Genomic DNA, 17,694 nt, shown 5'->3' on the forward strand with positions numbered 1-17,694 from the left:
TTTTTAAAAGTCTAAATTCAACTTTTAAAGACTAAAAATAATAAAATATTTAAAGTTTAACATCCCATGTAATACTATATTTAATTTATTTATCTTTTACTTTTTTATTTATATACATCTCAAAAATACACTTTAAAACATAAAAAAAAACCACCTTTTAAGCAATTTATCGTTCATAGATTTCTCAACAAAGAACCCCATGCCAGAAAAATTATTTGACCTCACAAGTAAAGCAATTTGTTCCTTATATATAAATAAAAATTTCGTGTTTATATTATTAAATTAATTTTAATAACAGGTATCATCCTTTGCGTGAAATTAAAAGAATTTTGTTTCTACTGATAATAAATATATCGTGTACATGTATAATATATCATATCATTACTATTCAACGTGTAGATTATTTTAAGCAAAAATAAAATTTTCGTATAATTCTCTCTCAACTCCCTCTTTCGCTTTCCCTCATTTACTCGGGTGAATTTGATATTCATTGCATTGTATATCTCTTGATTCAATCATTTCAATCTAAATAATAACAAAATATGCAAAATAATGGATTGGTACAAGTGATTAGATTGATTTTAGTTTAAAAGACAAAATTTAATTTCAATAAGTTCGGATATCAAATTTAACATTTGATATCTACAAATAATATTATGGGAGAAAATAAAGACTAAAAATTAGAAAATATGAATACCTCTGTTTTCAAATTGAAGTCTTCATATAAAAGTTGAGATTCTTTACTTATAGATTCGTGAAAGATCTGTATAAATATTTGGTTTAAATATGTTTGTTTTCTTATATTTTAGTATCATTTTAATTCCTTTAAAATACACACACGTATATATATATATATATATATATATATATATTAATTCATATTTTAAAAATAAATTTTTATTTTTAGTCTTTAATGTTGATATGATCTATTAAAATATTGTTATATGTTAATTTTTTTAGTTTGACTAAGTTAGCATTAAGAATTAAAAATAAAAATTTATAAAAAAGTGAAGATTAAAACAAAAAAAAAATTATTTAAATGGACTAAAATAAAAGAAATTATTAGAATGTGAAGAACAAAATCGTATTTAAGTTTAAGAACTTAATCAATTTAAATTTTATAATTTTTAAAATTTTATCTTTTTCATTTAATCTTATTTAATTTGATAAAATGTTTATTATTAAGGTTATAAATATTTAATCTAAATATTTTTATTTTAAAAAATAAATTTTAATTTAAAATATCTGTAAACTATTAAGTATTACCGTCCTAAAATACATTATTTATTGCCACATATATATAAATCTGATTTTAACTTTTAAAATTCGTGACCCGGCTTTGACGGTTTGATACCCACACTTTCTCAGGTACGAATTCCTTGTCTTCTCTTCGATTTAAGTATACAGCTCCGATAATTCACAGTTTCTCTATAATTTTTTATGTAATGTATCACTAAGCAATTCAAATCGGACGAAAATTTTGTTGGGGCGTTGAAATTTTACTTAAGTTTCTGCTATTGAATGTTTGATCATTTAAAAATGGAATCCCTACAATACAAGGGTTTAGTTTAGATGAATATGTGACAACTGGAACTGGGATTTTCTACTTGCCATGTTTCTTCCTCTTATTTGACACCCTGTAGTATCGCATTACAAGTGAAATTTGAGAATGCGTGCATCATGTGACTGTTGCTATGTCACCAACATTTTCTAAAGAGGGTTTACATTTTGCTAAAATGCCCCCACATTAATCGAATATGGTGAGAATACTCTTTATAAGGCTTGGACAATCCGTACGCTCGGTGTGTTTCTAATACCTCTCTTAATTAACAATATTGGAAACTGCATGATATGTAATGTCCATTTTAATTTGATGTAGAGGACAAAACCATTTTAGTTCCTTATACTTATCTCTACCTGATGATGTATGATGTGTTGTTATACACTTATACATCACTACTCAGTTGTAATTTGTGATTATGAAGCAGGAGGTGTGTTGTTTGGTTTAAGAAACATTAGTGGGTCTTTATATGTGAGAGAAAATATCTTGTTCTTCACTAAGTGCCTTATTTAGTGAACATAAATCAAATAAGTCATCGCTGATGAAATTGAACAAACTTTTATAAATTCAGGTATGTACAGAGATCTTGCATGTCAAAGCTATAGAAGTTTAAACTGCTGCCAAGTGTCACATTGATTTTCACATATAGTTCACAACACAGCAGAATGAAAAAATGTGTTCATCATCCTCATCTCCTCTGCACTTGACTCAACTCCCTCTTGTAGCATTGATTGAGCAATCTTTTTTATACCTTATAATAGTTGTAACTTTAAACCTCCTTCTAAGAAGTAGCCGTTTAGTTATTTTATGCTCCGTCCGTAACCAGGAAGAATCAAGCTTTCATTTGTGTCCAGGACTTGACTTAGCTATGTCCTTGTCTGCTCCCCCTGAACAGACCCTGACTTCACAATGAAGTAATTGGGTATGGCCAACTGAAAATGTAGTATTTTTAGTGTGTTGCAAGTGGTAAAATATAGAAGAAAAGAGTGCTTTGCTGAAAAATTTCTTGCAATGGAGGAAAAATCTACTGTTGTTTCAACATTTCAGAAGAGATTAATGACACCATTACATAACAACATACAATCAAAATCAATATTTAAATACTAAAACGATTATGTATGCTACTATATACAGACTATGATTTCTTGTCTTCATATAATTTTGTACTTGTTTACCATCTCCCCAGAGATATTTGATGCCTCTTATTGTTAGATATAAAAAAGGGAGGGAATGTTACTGAAGATGTTTTTCCTCTTGTTATGGTTTTAGTCTAAGAATAATGAGTACCAAAATCATCTAAGTCCTTGCATGATTGAAGTAACAACTAGTAATGAACTAAAAATTTTGTCGAATAGGAACCTATAAGCTTGGCTCTTAATTGCATGTTTCCCATCAAGATGCCATTCTTTTATTGGACTTGTGACTTGTTTATTTTATTAGTTCGTTACTTTTTCTTGGGTAGGCACAACTCATGGCCAGTATAATCTCATCACCTGATTTCCGTAAGCTCCAAAGATATAATGGGGGTGACGGGAAAGATATGATCAGCAACTTACCTGATTGCATTCTTCATTATATTCTTTCTTCACTACCTACAAAAGATGCTGTAAGAACTTCTGTACTGGCAAAAAGGTGGAAGTACATCTGGACATACTTATCTGTCTTTGATTTTGAAAATGATCTTCCAATCACCAACAGGAAAGAAAGCCAGATTCAAAAGTCAGCAAATTGCCTTCTATATCTAGTGGACAGACTACTTCATAGATCTGATTGTATAAAAAGGCTCCGTATTGCAATATATGGAATTACTGTTGATGCAGACCAAGTTAATTCCTTAATATATGCTGCAGTGAGGCAGAAAGTTGAAAATTTCAAACTTTCCCTAGATCTAAAGGATTCCTTTGTGTTACCCCATAGTTTCTCAATTTCTGAATCATTGAACAAGTTGTGTTTAGAAATGGTCTGTGTTCTAAATATTCCCAGTGGCATTTGTTTCCCTAGCCTAAAGACTTTAAAACTTTCATATGTTACCTTTTCAAATGAGAAGTCAGCTCAACATCTTTTCTCTGGGTGCCTTGTTCTACAGAAGTTGACCATATATGGTTGTGATTGGAAGAACATCAAGAATATAAGAATTACAATTTCCACACTAAGGATATTAAAAATCTATTATGACCCTTTTACTCCAGATAATTTGCTTAACTGTACATTCGAGATTGATGCTGTGAATCTTATATCTTTCTGTTGCACAAGCTATCTGGCTGTAGAATTTGTACTTGTCAATATGACCTCCATATCTGATGCTGATATTGATGTTATGACTCACTATCCATCAATGCGGCAACATGCTGCTCGCCGTGCAATTAAACTATTGGGTGGACTTGGTAATGTAAAGCATCTCAAACTATCAAATAATACTCTTGAGGTATGTTTGGATGTTGGCTAATCATCTTCACTTATGTTAATATTGTATTAGATAATGACTATGAATAATGTTGCCTTTAATTATGAGTTTCTTAAATTCATCAAATATTTCCTGTATCACAATAAATATATATTTTATTTCATTTACTAGTGTCTTTCCTGTGCAAAAAATATTCTCCATCTCCTTCCTTCATTCCACAATTTGACACATCTTGATGTGCTTTTGGGAGCTTCTGAGGATTTCACTAGTGAAGTAGTAATGGACATTCTCCAAAAGTCTCCTAAACTGGAAACTCTTGACATTCCTCTGGTACATCTCATACCCAGCTTCAATGACTAGATTTTGCCACATTTCTAGGCTAACTAGTATAATTTCTTCCTAATGACATGTTTATTGATTCATTTTTAGGGATTTGATCCAGATTTCGTCTTGGATGGTGAAGACTCCATATTCAATTCAGTGCCTTTCTGTTTCAAATATTGTCTCAAATTGTTTATCATTTCAAGTTTTGATGGCGATGCAACTGAAATGGAGTGGCTCGAGATTTTGCTAAAGCATGCAACAGTTTTGGGGGAGATGAAGATTTTCTGTTCTGAAAGTCTATCTGCCGATTTGAAGAAGCAAATGGAGATCAGGAACCAATTGCTACACATATGCCCAGCAAGTTGTGTCATTAATATCCAATCTTTTGTTTAGTTTTTTCGAACTCATTTCTCCTTTTCTTTTGGTGAAAGATTCATCTATATGCAGATGCTCGTCTCACCTTACTCCTAAGTTTGAAGTGGTTGAGTGAATTAGCTTCCTATAGCAATAATGAACTGAATCAGTCTTTATAATCAGAAATGTACCTTTCATTGGGCAAGATTGGCTGCAATTAAAATTTTCAGAATGACGTGTCAAGCTTGCAAGAATTATTGTCTAGAGATCTTGAATTAGAAGGTGAATTAGAATCTCTTATTCCTTAGTAAGCTCTATTTGTTCAGATAGAGATCTTGAATTCAGCTAGAGTAACTAGCAGTGGTACTATGCGCAATACCAAGTTTTCTATGCATCTCAATTTTTGTTGTAGTTTCTTCATGACTGCTTCATTTCATGGGTAGATGTTGCTTGGAATGGAACCAGTCAGGTGTTTAGAATGGTTCTTGTACACAGTGGTGAAACTTGCATCATTTTTGGCTGCCAAAAAAAACTTAGTACTTGAATTGGTATGTCTCACCCCCTCCTTCCTAAGACTAATGGAGTAATGAAATGATTGCACCGGGTTAAACAAAGAAGAAGAAACAAAAGCTTATAATTGAAATTAAAAGCATAACAAAATGTCGCATATCTGCATCCAGAATTTCTTCATCTAATTCTTTATGGCTAGGGCTTTGGTGTTCATGTTGATATGAGTCCTCATTGTATGCCTTAATCAGAACTTGTTGGAGCACCACGTACCTTCTCCTCCCTGATTCATTCTTTAGCACTTTTATACCCATAAATCATGCAAGTGGAAGTAGGTCTTCAACATTCATGATTTTATTCTGTAACTTTTAGTGATCAATATAAACCCAAAAAAATAAGTTTTGTTATAATCATTTGTAAGTGATTTAAAAATATCCAGAAAGTAGTCTCAGCAATAACATCAATAATAATGAGATTTATTAATTTGTAACTAGTTTGCGAACTACACTTTGATTATTGCAACATATAATGATTTCACTGTTACATTATATTTTTTTCTTTAAAATATATTATCTATCTTTAGAGTCCTTATTCTTAAACGAAAGTAATTTAAAAGAATAATCTTAAACGAGAATAGTTTTATGAGTTGTTAGTATTTGTTATGTCACATTACTTCTTTTAGTTTAAACATTTAATTTTAAAATTTTAAAATATTATCTCTTTAGTTTAATTATATTTAATATAATAGAGTACTTATTATTATTAATAAAAATATTAAGAATACTTGAAATTTATAAAATGTAATAAATTTTAAAACAATATTGCAACGTGCCTTTAATGTTGTACTTAAAAACATTTTTATTTTAATAATATCATTACAGTAAACCAAAGACCTACATATTTTCTCAATTTTCATACTACTCCATTACACTGAGAGTCAAATGAATTTTGACAATATAATTATTTTTTTAACGTTTTAATGTCTGTAAAAAAAGTATTAATTAAATAAGGCAAAACTAAAAGTCTTGTTGATTCTGCTTAAACAATGTTAAATTTTCATATTGTCCCTTATTTTTCATAAAATTAAACTAAAAATTATTATTAGTAGTAGAAATTAGTCATTGTTATTCAATATGAAATAATTTTCCGCTTCCTTTATTCATTTTCTCTAGTTTCATCCCTACTCTGGCCTCTTAAAATTCTAAGAAATAAAATAAAAATTTATTCATTAAAAAAATATTACAATTATACATAAAATAAATAAATTTTAATTCAACGTCAAAGAATTGCACTACTTCTTTCTAGAGCACTTCCTCAGTCTATTGCATTGAATATTTAATTTCAAACTGGTCACTCGGTTGTACTGGGGCGCTTTTTTTTAATATAGGAAAAAAAGAAAAAAAATCAAAATATGATATTTTAGAAAAAAAATTACGAAAATTTTTTAAAAATTGTTGAGCAAACCTGTCAACAGTATTTTTTAAGTATTTTAAAAAAATATTATTTTTGAAATCTGTTACGGATAAGATTTGACTTTTTATATTTTTATTGAAATTATATAACTTTTTGTTGTTTTTATTGAAAATTGTCATTAATTTTTTAAAATTTATATTTTCGTAATTTTTTAAATATTATGTTTTAATAAATATAATTTTTAAATACTATATATATAAAAATAATCCGTATCACGATTTCAGATTATTTTGTCATTGAGTGGGATCACTGAGAGAGTAGAAAAAAAATAGAAAATAAAAAGATAAAATAGAAAGAAAATATTGGGAAGTGTATAATAAGTGAAAACAAGTTCCAAAAACTAGTGATGTGGGCATGTTGCCGTATTCTCTTTGATATTTTCCACGCCACCTCTCATTTTATTCCATTTTAGGAGCCGTTTACGTCTTATCAAATCTTCCAACAATATCATATTAATAAAGCATCAATAGCCTACTTTTTTTTAATGAGAAAAACATTTAATACCTAAATATAATTTTTTTAAAAAATTACAAAAACGTGAAAAAATTTTAATGATAAATTTTAGTATTTAAAAAAAATAAACTTTATAAAAATTGTCACTAACAATTTTTAATAGTTTAAAATTATAGTAATTTTTTAATAACTTTTAACTATTTCATTTTTACAAATTATAACCTTTTAGCTATTTCATCTCTGTGACACCTTTACCAATAATTGTAGATAATGATTTTTCAATTATTATTATATTTACATAATTTTATCTAAAATTTTATATTTTAATATGGATTACCTTTAAATATCATGTAAAAATAAAACAACCCGCATCTATACCCTTTGAGAACATGATTCTTTCTTGATTTCTTTTCCTTAAATTCTGAGCAGCATCTTACAACATGGAGTGAAAATCAGTCTTAGAATCAGAATAAAAAATTAAAGAACTCAAAATTAAAGTAAGCGTAGAGGAGATGACAACATTACTAAGGATATATTCTCACTTAACACCCAATTAAATGAACCAAAACCATGAATTCTCAAATTTGACAAATGAAGCAAATTTGCACTCCAAAAAAGAAAAGAATTTCACATAATCAGTTAAGGAGGAAAGTGAAATCATGAGCCGCAGCATGAACAATTTCACACCTTTTCCAGGGCCATGGCAAAGAAGTTTTAGATCCTATGATGGCCACCCTTTTAGCAACCTTGAATCCAGTGAGGTGCCTGTGATTTATAGACCTCGTTCTACTCATACCAATGTAAGTATATTTTATTCTTGATTTAGTACCAAGAGTTTTATGACATGACAGGGGAAAGAAAGCCAAATAAATTTGTGTTCATAGAAGCAAGAGTGGAACTATAATTGTTTGTGCAGGATGACAGGAATTCAGGTTTATCAGCTCAACAACGTTTTTGGGACTTCATGACTCCCATAGGATTCCACAACATACCAGAGTAAGGCCAATTTGCACAATAATTTGCTTATGTGTTTAGACTTCACATTAATTGCTCGCTACATCAGTTCTCATTAGGGAAGAAATATAGGTGGTGCAAATGGTAATTAGGGTGAGAAGATTTATTCAATGAGAATAATCAACTGACATAAATATGCTTGTTCCATTTGCTACGGATTTCATAGAGTCAAAAGGTACTGGATTTGATGTGACACTTGAGGAGAAGTCTAGTAAAAATATATCCTACGAATTATGGACTTCACGATTTGTTTTCAACCGGTAAAATGAATGAACAATCAAATAACCGTTCTCAAGTGGAAAAGGAAAACACCAAGAGCCTAATTTTTGGTATTAGTGAAATTCTTTGATCTAGAAGGGAAGACAATGAACACTGATTTCAATTCCATACAAAATCAACCTCTCTCTCCCCTCTCTTCCATTTGATGTGAAACTTTTTTTTTTCTGTCTGTCATTAATAAAGGAAGTTGGTGGAAATTCTAAATTAAAGTAAGGGAAGAAATAAATTTTCAAAATTAAAACTTTGACAGTGAAATTAAGTTCAATGACATTGAATGAAAGTAAATTTTCAAAATTAAAACGTTGATAGTGAATTGTTGTGGTATTTTTTTTTAGCAAAATCAAGAAAATCAATCAACTTTAACTACTTTTACCAGTATGTGTTATATAAAAAGAATTATAGAGTACCAAATTTTGAGGGGGGGAGGAAAGCCAGGCTGATTTACCAAATTTTGAGCAATTTGCAGTTTTCCAGCACCACCACCTAGGAGACAACATATTCATGTTCACAGTGGGGATAGGGGAAGGCCCAGAGAGATTTTCCTTCAGCCACCTTCAAGATCCACATTCCAAGCAAGCTCACAAGTTCCCCCTGCAGTAGAAATTCCCAAATCAACTGTTTTGAGCAAGCTTAAGAAAGTAGTCTATGACCCTCCGCCAAGGCAGTATGCTAGGAGGGTGGGCTTATATTATAGAAATAATGCTTCAAATTCATTCAAAGAGAAGGAGAGAGAAAAGGATGAAGATGGTAAGAGGTGTGCTATTTGCTTGGAGGATTTTGAAGCCAATGAAGAGGTGATGCTCACTCCATGCAAGCACATGTTTCATGAAGATTGCATAGTACCATGGCTAACAAACAAAGGGCAGTGCCCAGTTTGTAGGTCTGTGATTTGGGAGAGAGGGAGGGAAAACCCTTCATCCTTCAACAGAAATCACATTGCCAATTTGGCACCTAACAACCTGATTCATGCAGAGTTATTGTCAATTTTGAGGACCATGGAAGACGCTTTTCCATTTGACAGCATGACTTATTACTAATAAACCCACAAGAATTTCCTAGTGTTGGGAGCAGGATTTATTTTTAGGTTCCAAAACATATATTAAGAATGTTTTTTTGGTACAACATCTTACTATGACATTTGATAGGCAGAACTTGGGATTTGTGAGGGATAATAGAAACCAACTTGTTATCCAATATTATTCAGAGTGTAGTAATTTAAGTTCTGCTTACATGCACCTAATTCAGAGTGTAGCTTTTTATTTTTATCTTGTTTAAAAAAGAAAAAAGCATTTTGTTTATTAAGAGCATGCTTGTTTTTATTTTTTAAAAACATTTTTCTGTTTTTAAAAATAAAATATAATATATATACTCTAAATATCTAAACCTATTGATTGGAGATGTATGTTTAACCCAATCATGCAAGAGATTTACTTTCCAGCTCTACCCTTCTTTTCTTAGCATCTTTCTTTAATTTTTCTTGTTCTTTTGTAATAATTTTCTTTTACCTTTTCCTATGTTCTTAAAATGCTGTTAAGGAAATATATGACTTAAGATCTTTTCTACTTGAAAGGTTTTTATTTTTGTCTTAATAATCCTAACTAATTCGAGTTACTTTTCAGATACATTTTCATAATATATAATCAAAATGATTCATATTTACCAGAAAAAACTCATATTTTCACTTTAAGACATCAGAATATGGAATCTGTTAATCATCAAATATTGGTAATATGTGTATATTGATTCATAATTTATTAAATTTGATAATAAATTAACAATTCGACAATATATATATATCACTTTTGAAAAGGATAAATTTATGGAGCTGAAATCCACAATAAATAAATTTTCCATCGCGAGTTTTAGTAGTTGCACCATTATTTTTTTATTTTTTTTTGTAATTTTTTTATAAATTGGTTTCATATCCTCTAAAAATTAAATACCAAAAATCATTTACATATAACTTCTGAAATTTAAAATGTATTTAATACATTTCAAAAATGAAATTTCAAAAAGTGATTTACAAATAAATATTATTTTTTTAAAATATATTAAACATACTTATGATTAAAAAAAAGTATGACATAAATAACAAAAAAGAGTTTTGCATATAGAAATCCTCATAAATAAATAAATTTAGCCTACCCAATTCTCCAAAATTCTGAATTCAAAAACATGTTGGGCCTTTGAAGCCAGCCCGAATGAGTGGGGAGCCCAAACTGACCGAATGAGAGGGGGAGCCCAAACTGAGGCTTGCTAAGGGGGGAACCAAATCCAGAAAAAATTAAATAGACAGAGGGTAAGTTGAACGTCGTCGTTTCAATTCTCCTATATAGTCACACTAACTTCCCTCTCTCCTCTGTTTGGGGTTTTCTTCATTCGTTACTCTTTTCTTCGTTCTGCCGCCGCAACGGTGCAACCTACCAAGCTCCAAATCCAATGGTAAAACCCTAACCCTCGTTCCTTCTTCTTCTTCTTCTTTCGAAATCATCTTCAATGCTTCACATATTCGAATCTACTTTTTCATTTTTGTTGTAAATTGGAATGAACTGAAATTTAGGCTTCAGAGAAGAAACTTTCAAACCCAATGAGGGAGATCAAGGTTCAGAAGCTCGTTCTCAACATCTCAGTTGGTGAAAGTGGAGATCGTCTCACCAGAGCTGCCAAGGTTTGCTTCACTCTTTTATTTGCTCCCCCCTTTTTAAATTATTTTATTTTTAAAAAAATTTATTTATTTATTTATTTATTATCTTGCAGGTGCTTGAGCAACTCAGCGGTCAAACCCCAGTGTTTTCCAAAGGTTAGTTCTGAATAGATTTATTGCTGGGTCGATAAGTAATGCTGGTAAATGGGTGTGAATCTCAAATATCTGTCAGTTAAAAAAAATATATTTATTTTTTTAATTCATTTGATCATTGTTGGGGACTTGGGGTTCTGGAAAATGGTTTTGGAGGGGGGAAAATCTATCTTTTGGGGTAATTATTTTAGGGTTGGTAATGGATGGCTCATTTTGTAATTACGGTGTGAATAGCGTGATAGTAGGGTACTAATGGTAGTAAGTTTTTATTAAAAACGTGAAGTTGCACTCACTTCCATGATTTCTCACGCATCCTGAGTGTTTTTCAATATAAATATTGACTCCTTAACCAAGACTTTAGGAAATTGGTTAGCAAGATCCTTTTTTTAATTATAATAATTAAGTATGAACCTGTTGAGTGATTAAAGTCACAATCGTGCTGCTTTGGGGTTTAGAGTAGGATGTGGTTAATGAGTTCATTAAAATATCAGATTTTTTTCAGAAACTTGATTCAGAGGTCTTGAGTATTCTTATCCCTTGATTATTAAACCTTGTTTTCAAGTCCGAAAGACAAAGTATTTTCTGTTTGAAGTATTTTAAATATTTACTTTATTTTCAGTATATAATGGTTATTGTATACTGGATATTTGTGGCTCTCTCTCACCTTTGATTGGTAAGAAATGTTTTTTTTCCTCTGGGTTTTGACAGCAAGGTACACTGTTCGTTCATTTGGGATTAGACGTAATGAGAAGATTGCATGCTATGTCACTGTTAGAGGTGACAAGGCAATGCAACTTTTGGAGAGTGGTTTGAAGGTGAAGGAATATGAACTTCTGAGAAGGAACTTCAGTGATACTGGCTGTTTCGGCTTTGGTATTCAGGAGCATATTGATTTGGGAATCAAGTAAGTTGAAGAACAACTCGAGGATTTCATGCTACTGTTTTCTATAAAGTTATTTGGCCTGAAGGGATGTGTTGAGGATTTGATATAGGTTTTGGTACAAATGATGCATATTGTTAATTTTAAATTAGTCATAACATATCTCTTCCACTCACTGCTTGAATTGAATCCAATATCAAATGCTAATAACCAAATAGGCTTAGAAATGCGGATGTTTCAGTTTTTTATTTGCTGTTTTGGTGCCTATATTGTAGCTGTTTTCTATGGTTTGTGATGGTTTTGAGGAACCAGTAGTTACACAAGGTTAATTAGTTTTTAAGCGAGGTTATGTCTAAATTCTTATGGATTCATTTTCCTTGCATTTATGTTAAATGAGCTTTGGTTCATTCTCCTTTTTATTAGGATTTTAGTTTCTTTAATTTTCAAGATGTAATACTATTGACCCATTAATCCATTATTGATCCTTGACCCTTGGCTCTGCTTCAGGTATGATCCTTCAACTGGTATTTATGGAATGGATTTCTACGTTGTTCTGGAGCGTCCTGGGTATCGTGTGGGACGTCGCCGAAGGTGCAAGTCTCGTGTTGGGATTCAGCACCGTGTCACAAAAGAGGATGCTATGAAGTGGTTCCAGGTGAAGTATGAGGGAGTAATCCTTAACAAGGCCCAGACAATTGTTAGTTAGACTGATTTCTCTTTAGAAGTGTGTTACCAGTTTTGTCAACTGTAGTTTGGTCTTTCTGGGATAGTATCTTTAATTTTGAGGCAGGTCTTGAGTCAATGTTTTTGTCATTTAAGCACATGGATTAACAATAGCCCTGTTAAAATGACACTTGTTGCAAGAAATTGTGAACCCCTATTTATGCAATTATGCTTGGCATCGATTTACTCTTTTTTCTTTGCAACCAAATGTGCTAAACATTTTATGGAGGGCCCTAATTAACGAAATAGAGCAATATAATTATCAACCCCCGACAAACCAAAACATTGAAGTGACGTCACGCTAGCTGCATTTAATTATCAATATGGATGGTTCTACTGAGCTAATGCATCTCACAGGTGCAGTGACATCAAGATTGTCCAATTGCTGTTTTCTTGACTCTAGCTTTCGCCAAAATTCTGCTAAATTGTGGCAAAACTATGTTGCAAAAAGTGTTTCTTTAAATGGTTTCATTTGAAAGTCTCTTAATTCTCACAAAATTGTGTTTAATATGAAAAATCAGGACAAAAAATAATTTAAGATGAATTTTGAGTTTTACGTGATTCAATGATACAATGTTTCTGCCCACCTACTCGGCTTGAGTGATTTGTGTGATTGTAAACTATTTAAAATTATATTTTAGTATAAAAGTTATAATTAAGATGGAAACGGATTTATATTCCAGTGAATTCGATATGGATTCATGTTTAAGCGAATTTGATGTAAATTTAAATACATATTCGGTGTGTTTGACTTGTTTTGTGTATAAAAATGTTTGCTTATTTTCAGTAACTTTGCAATATTTAAAAAAATCAATTATTTTATTAAGTTTTTCAGCTGACATTTACTGTTCAAAGTTTAATAATTGTTTTTCTTAAGTTATTGGACACTTCTAAACTATTTTCTATTTTTTTAACACTCGTGAACTTAATTGAAACTGAAACACATAATTTTGCATTTTCCATTATTCAATGGTACAATATGTGTGTAGTTCGACAGAAAGCAGGAGAAAGAAGGTAGGTACCAGTACTACAACTAGTAAATGGTGTTCAACGCATTGAATACAAAAATATAGTCTTTTACATGAACCCTATCTCCACTAAACTAATTAAAACTAAAACAAAGGATCTTCTTTAATTTGAAATAATGCCCCGTTATGTGAATTGCGTTGGTTGGTCGTTATTTTGTTATCTAACGTAGCGGACAAAACTTTATTCATTAGCTTAATGAATTTTGACCATCAAGCAAGCAACGCATCTTACACGGAACCAAAAAACTACTTTTTCTTGATCAAATAATAATTATAATAATAAAGCTTATATATATATTATTCTTACATTTTTATGATTTTTGTCTTTTTTATTTACGTGATTTCATAAAAAAATACACTTAACAGTCTTGTAATTAATCATCTCATTAAGAAAGAGAAAAACTGAAAAATAAAAAAAACATATAAACTAAAAAAAGAGATTAAAACTAATAATAATAATAATAACCCGTCTAAGAAACTGAATCGAATACAATTTGCCGGGGCAGGAATCTTCAATCAGAAAGCAACCATGCATAGATATTCATATTAATAATAATAATTCCATAACACAAAGTGTGTGATCTCTATATAAATCACCTGGGTCACTCCCTCCAATGCAAACCAATTTACATATCTCTCTATTCCCACTAAGGCTTCTCTTCCAACTTCCAACACTCATCAACCGTTGCTAATCAGAAATGGCTTCCACCAACCAAAAACACTGTGTGTTAGCTCTATTCTTTCTCCTTGCAATTGGGATTTCCCAAGTTATGTCTCGCAAGCTACATGAGACATCCTTGCGAGAAAGACATGAGCAATGGATGACACAATATGGGAAAGTCTATAAAGATGCTATGGAGAAGGAAAAACGTTACTTGATATTCAAAGACAATGTGGAGTTCATTGAAGCATTTAATGCTAATGGTGACAAATCTTATAAGCTCGGTATTAATCACCTTGCTGACCTTACAATTCAGGAATTTAAGGCTGCACGTAATGGATTGAAGAGACCTCTTCAGCTTAGCGCAACAACATTTAAGTATGAAAATGTTAATATTGTTTCTGCAGCTATAGATTGGAGGAAAAAAGGAGCTGTTACTCCAATCAAAGACCAAGGTCAATGTGGTAAGCAAAAGCAGATCATACATGTGACTCCATTAATTATTATTTGATAAATATTAATCAGTCACATAGGAACATTGATTAACGAAAAGAAAATTATTGATACATATTTATCACATATTTTAATGTATCTTTACATATTTTTTAAAATTTATTCATTTATTAATTAATGTCTAAATCATGATATAGTGCTTTAGGTCTAAAAGCAGAAGGTTTTTGTAATTTATAGGTACTAAAATAAAATAATTTCAATAGAGACCAGTAAAATTCTACTTCTAATGACAAAATATGTTTAAACCATATTATTGATATTATTATTTTCAATTTGACTCAAGCTAATTGTACTGAAACAACCAGATTAATGTTTATGTTAATTTTGGTTGAAAAATTAAACTAGGGAGCTGCTGGGCATTTTCAACTGTGGCTGCAACAGAGGGTATCCACCAAATAACAACAGGTAAATTAGTCTCACTCTCAGAGCAAGAGCTAGTGGATTGTGACACAAAAGGTGTAGACCAAGGGTGTGAAGGAGGATACATGGAAGATGGGTTTGAATTCATTATAAAAAATGGTGGAATCACTAGTGAGGCCAATTACCCTTACAAGGCAGTTGATGGGACTTGTAAAACAAGAGCCACTTCAGTAGCTCAAATTAAGGGGTATGAAAAAGTTCCATCTAATAGTGAGAAGGCACTTCAAAAAGCTGTGGCCAACCAACCAGTTTCAGTTTCTATTGATGCAAATGGTGAAGGTTTCATGTTTTACTCTAGTGGGATTTATAATGGAGAATGTGGAACTGAACTAGACCATGGTGTTACTGCAGTTGGTTATGGTACAGCTAATGGAACTGATTATTGGCTAATCAAGAATTCATGGGGTACAACATGGGGTGAACAAGGATATGTAAGGATGAAGAGAGGTGTAGCTTCCAAGGAGGGTTTATGTGGAATTGCCATGGATTCCTCTTATCCAACATCTTAAATTTTTGCTTTTTAATTGCAACTTATGGCTGTAAATGTAAACTATACAGTTATACCAGATCAACTGTATGTAAATATGAATGTATTTTTTATGTAAAAGTTCAACTTCTTATAACATATAAATATATTATAAAGTATTTTATTTTAAAAAAATACATTCCTCTCTTTTGAGAGAGGAATATGCATTATACTTTATTATTTTTTAATATGTATATTTTTTTAATAGAAAGTGAATAGTTATTAATAAATTTTTAATTATATTTTATTTTCTTTATAATATAAGTTATCAGTAATTAATTTTAGTATTGTAGAAGGTACGATGAAAAACTAAACACCTTTATTATCAACTTTAAAATTTATCTTCTAAGATTATAAAATTTATAACGAATGTCCAAAACTAACTTTCAATCACTGTAAGAGACACAGAAATTCTCTGTAAGAAGTCCATTTATATTAAAATGAACTCAAAGGTAATATATATCATCTTTTATTAAAAAGAACTGAGTGCATATTTTAAAATAAGAAATGAGGTTATAATATAATCATCTCTTAAAAGAAAAAAAAATGAAGATCAGATATAAAATTTACATATATGACAACAATTATTTTAAGAGAAATAAACACTTTTTTTTGCATATTTCTCTTAGGATGCTGATAAAAATAAAGTGTTTTTTTTTTAAGTAAGCTAAATTAAATACACTCAATAAAATCATATTTGACAATATTAAATTTAAAAGCCCTAAGTTATCTAAATGGGCCTCAGTTTACTTTTTGTTTTTTATAAATTAATAAAAGAAGTTACTATTTAAAATATGGTTAGAATTCATATGTCGAATTAAATGTATTTTAATTATTTTGACTATTGAAAAATAACGTAGACGACATGTTGAATCGATCTGTTGATTATTATTAGAAATTGATGATGCAACTGAACGTTGATATTAGTATCATAATTACGTTGTTTCTAATAAATTTTCAATTATGCTGTAACAACAATAATGTATGTATGATATTTCAAATTAAAGTTAACTAAATCTCACATCAACTGACAACTTTAAATAATTTTAGTAGTCAAGAATTAACAAAAGTTTAGAAGTATTACTGATTAAATGAGATTGTTTTCAGAGGAAATAAGGATTGGGATAGTGATATATGGTATGAAACTTGAAGCCATAACCTTATTTTATATAATATATCAGATATTGGATCATATTATATTGACATATACGGACAAGAAGTATCGAAAGAGTGACATAGTTTGTAGGATAAAAGTTTGAAGCTACATAGCTTCCTAGTACATGTACATTGACATATACTATAATCATGAAATTACTTAAAACCATCGTGTGAGTAGTAAAGTACAACCATAAAAGAATAGGAAAAACAAAAAGGTATATAAAACCATAACATGATACAACAAAATTAAAATATAACTAAGTATCTCGTGCATTTAACATTAGAAGCTTGGAAAGATGGAGGTAAAGGTGGGAAGGGAGTGGAAAAAGACAAATAAAAGAAATGCCACAAGATAGAAGAAGACATTAATAATAGTACAAGTTGTAGCATCTTAAATATTAAGTAAATAAAGTTATTTGATTGTGTCAACGGAATTAATGGGAATTAATGGAAAACAGAATTGTATGGGATTGATTGCACAATTATTTGTAACGGTTATTCTTTTATTTAACATAATTAGCTATAAATGTATATATGGTAGTTTAGCTGATTTATTGGGCTGAAATCAACGTTACAGCTTGTAATATTACTGTATTTATATGAGCAATCTGAATGAGAA

At 30.3% G+C, this 17,694-nt stretch overlaps 4 protein-coding genes across 4 annotated transcripts; all 4 read left to right on the plus strand.

Annotated features, from left to right (window-relative positions):
• The first annotated feature begins 3,101 nt into the window (after positions 1–3,101).
• Positions 3,102–4,682, plus strand: LOC113859659 (F-box/LRR-repeat protein At3g26922-like). Its single transcript, XM_027492373.1, has 3 exons — positions 3,102–3,986; positions 4,137–4,295; positions 4,395–4,682. Exons 1-3 carry the CDS (start codon positions 3,102–3,104, stop codon positions 4,680–4,682), a joined length of 1,332 nt encoding a protein of 443 aa, XP_027348174.1.
• Positions 4,683–7,636: 2,954 nt separating this feature from the next.
• On the plus strand, positions 7,637–9,600 carry LOC113858843. Its single transcript, XM_027491617.1, has 3 exons — positions 7,637–7,876; positions 7,993–8,072; positions 8,836–9,600. The coding sequence occupies exons 1-3, from the start codon at positions 7,736–7,738 to the stop codon at positions 9,404–9,406; spliced, it is 792 nt and encodes a 263-aa protein (XP_027347418.1). The 5' UTR covers positions 7,637–7,735; the 3' UTR covers positions 9,407–9,600.
• Positions 9,601–10,701: 1,101 nt separating this feature from the next.
• On the plus strand, positions 10,702–12,943 carry LOC113858022 (60S ribosomal protein L11). The gene is made up of 5 exons (XM_027490423.1): positions 10,702–10,811; positions 10,930–11,037; positions 11,127–11,169; positions 11,875–12,070; positions 12,554–12,943. The coding sequence occupies exons 1-5, from the start codon at positions 10,809–10,811 to the stop codon at positions 12,750–12,752; spliced, it is 549 nt and encodes a 182-aa protein (XP_027346224.1). The 5' UTR covers positions 10,702–10,808; the 3' UTR covers positions 12,753–12,943.
• Positions 12,944–14,495: 1,552 nt separating this feature from the next.
• On the plus strand, positions 14,496–15,900 carry LOC113858264 (ervatamin-B-like). Its single transcript, XM_027490811.1, has 2 exons — positions 14,496–14,922; positions 15,317–15,900. Exons 1-2 carry the CDS (start codon positions 14,496–14,498, stop codon positions 15,898–15,900), a joined length of 1,011 nt encoding a protein of 336 aa, XP_027346612.1.
• Positions 15,901–17,694: the final 1,794 nt, after the last annotated feature.

This window comes from Abrus precatorius, unplaced genomic scaffold (genome assembly GCF_003935025.1).
Source record: "Abrus precatorius isolate BTA unplaced genomic scaffold, Abrus_2018 Scaffold2, whole genome shotgun sequence".
NCBI lineage: Eukaryota > Viridiplantae > Streptophyta > Magnoliopsida > Fabales > Fabaceae > Abrus > Abrus precatorius.

Bases quoted from the DNA above. Each gene is read 5' to 3' on its own strand.
- LOC113859659 (XM_027492373.1), top strand. From the start codon at position 3,102: ATGATCAGCAACTTACCTGATTGCATTCTTCATTATATTCTTTCTTCA. The intron at 3,987-4,136 runs GTATGTTTGGAT...TTCATTTACTAG, and splicing joins TATCAAATAATACTCTTGAG to TGTCTTTCCTGTGCAAAAAA. The intron at 4,296-4,394 runs GTACATCTCATA...ATTCATTTTTAG, and splicing joins AAACTCTTGACATTCCTCTG to GGATTTGATCCAGATTTCGT.
- LOC113858843 (XM_027491617.1), top strand. From the start codon at position 7,736: ATGAGCCGCAGCATGAACAATTTCACACCTTTTCCAGGGCCATGGCAA. The intron at 7,877-7,992 runs GTAAGTATATTT...TTGTTTGTGCAG, and splicing joins CTCGTTCTACTCATACCAAT to GATGACAGGAATTCAGGTTT. The intron at 8,073-8,835 runs GTAAGGCCAATT...AGCAATTTGCAG, and splicing joins GGATTCCACAACATACCAGA to TTTTCCAGCACCACCACCTA.
- LOC113858022 (XM_027490423.1), top strand. The intron at 11,038-11,126 runs GTTTGCTTCACT...ATTATCTTGCAG, and splicing joins GTCTCACCAGAGCTGCCAAG to GTGCTTGAGCAACTCAGCGG. The intron at 12,071-12,553 runs GTAAGTTGAAGA...GCTCTGCTTCAG, and splicing joins CATATTGATTTGGGAATCAA to GTATGATCCTTCAACTGGTA.
- LOC113858264 (XM_027490811.1), top strand. From the start codon at position 14,496: ATGGCTTCCACCAACCAAAAACACTGTGTGTTAGCTCTATTCTTTCTC. The intron at 14,923-15,316 runs GTAAGCAAAAGC...AAATTAAACTAG, and splicing joins CAAAGACCAAGGTCAATGTG to GGAGCTGCTGGGCATTTTCA.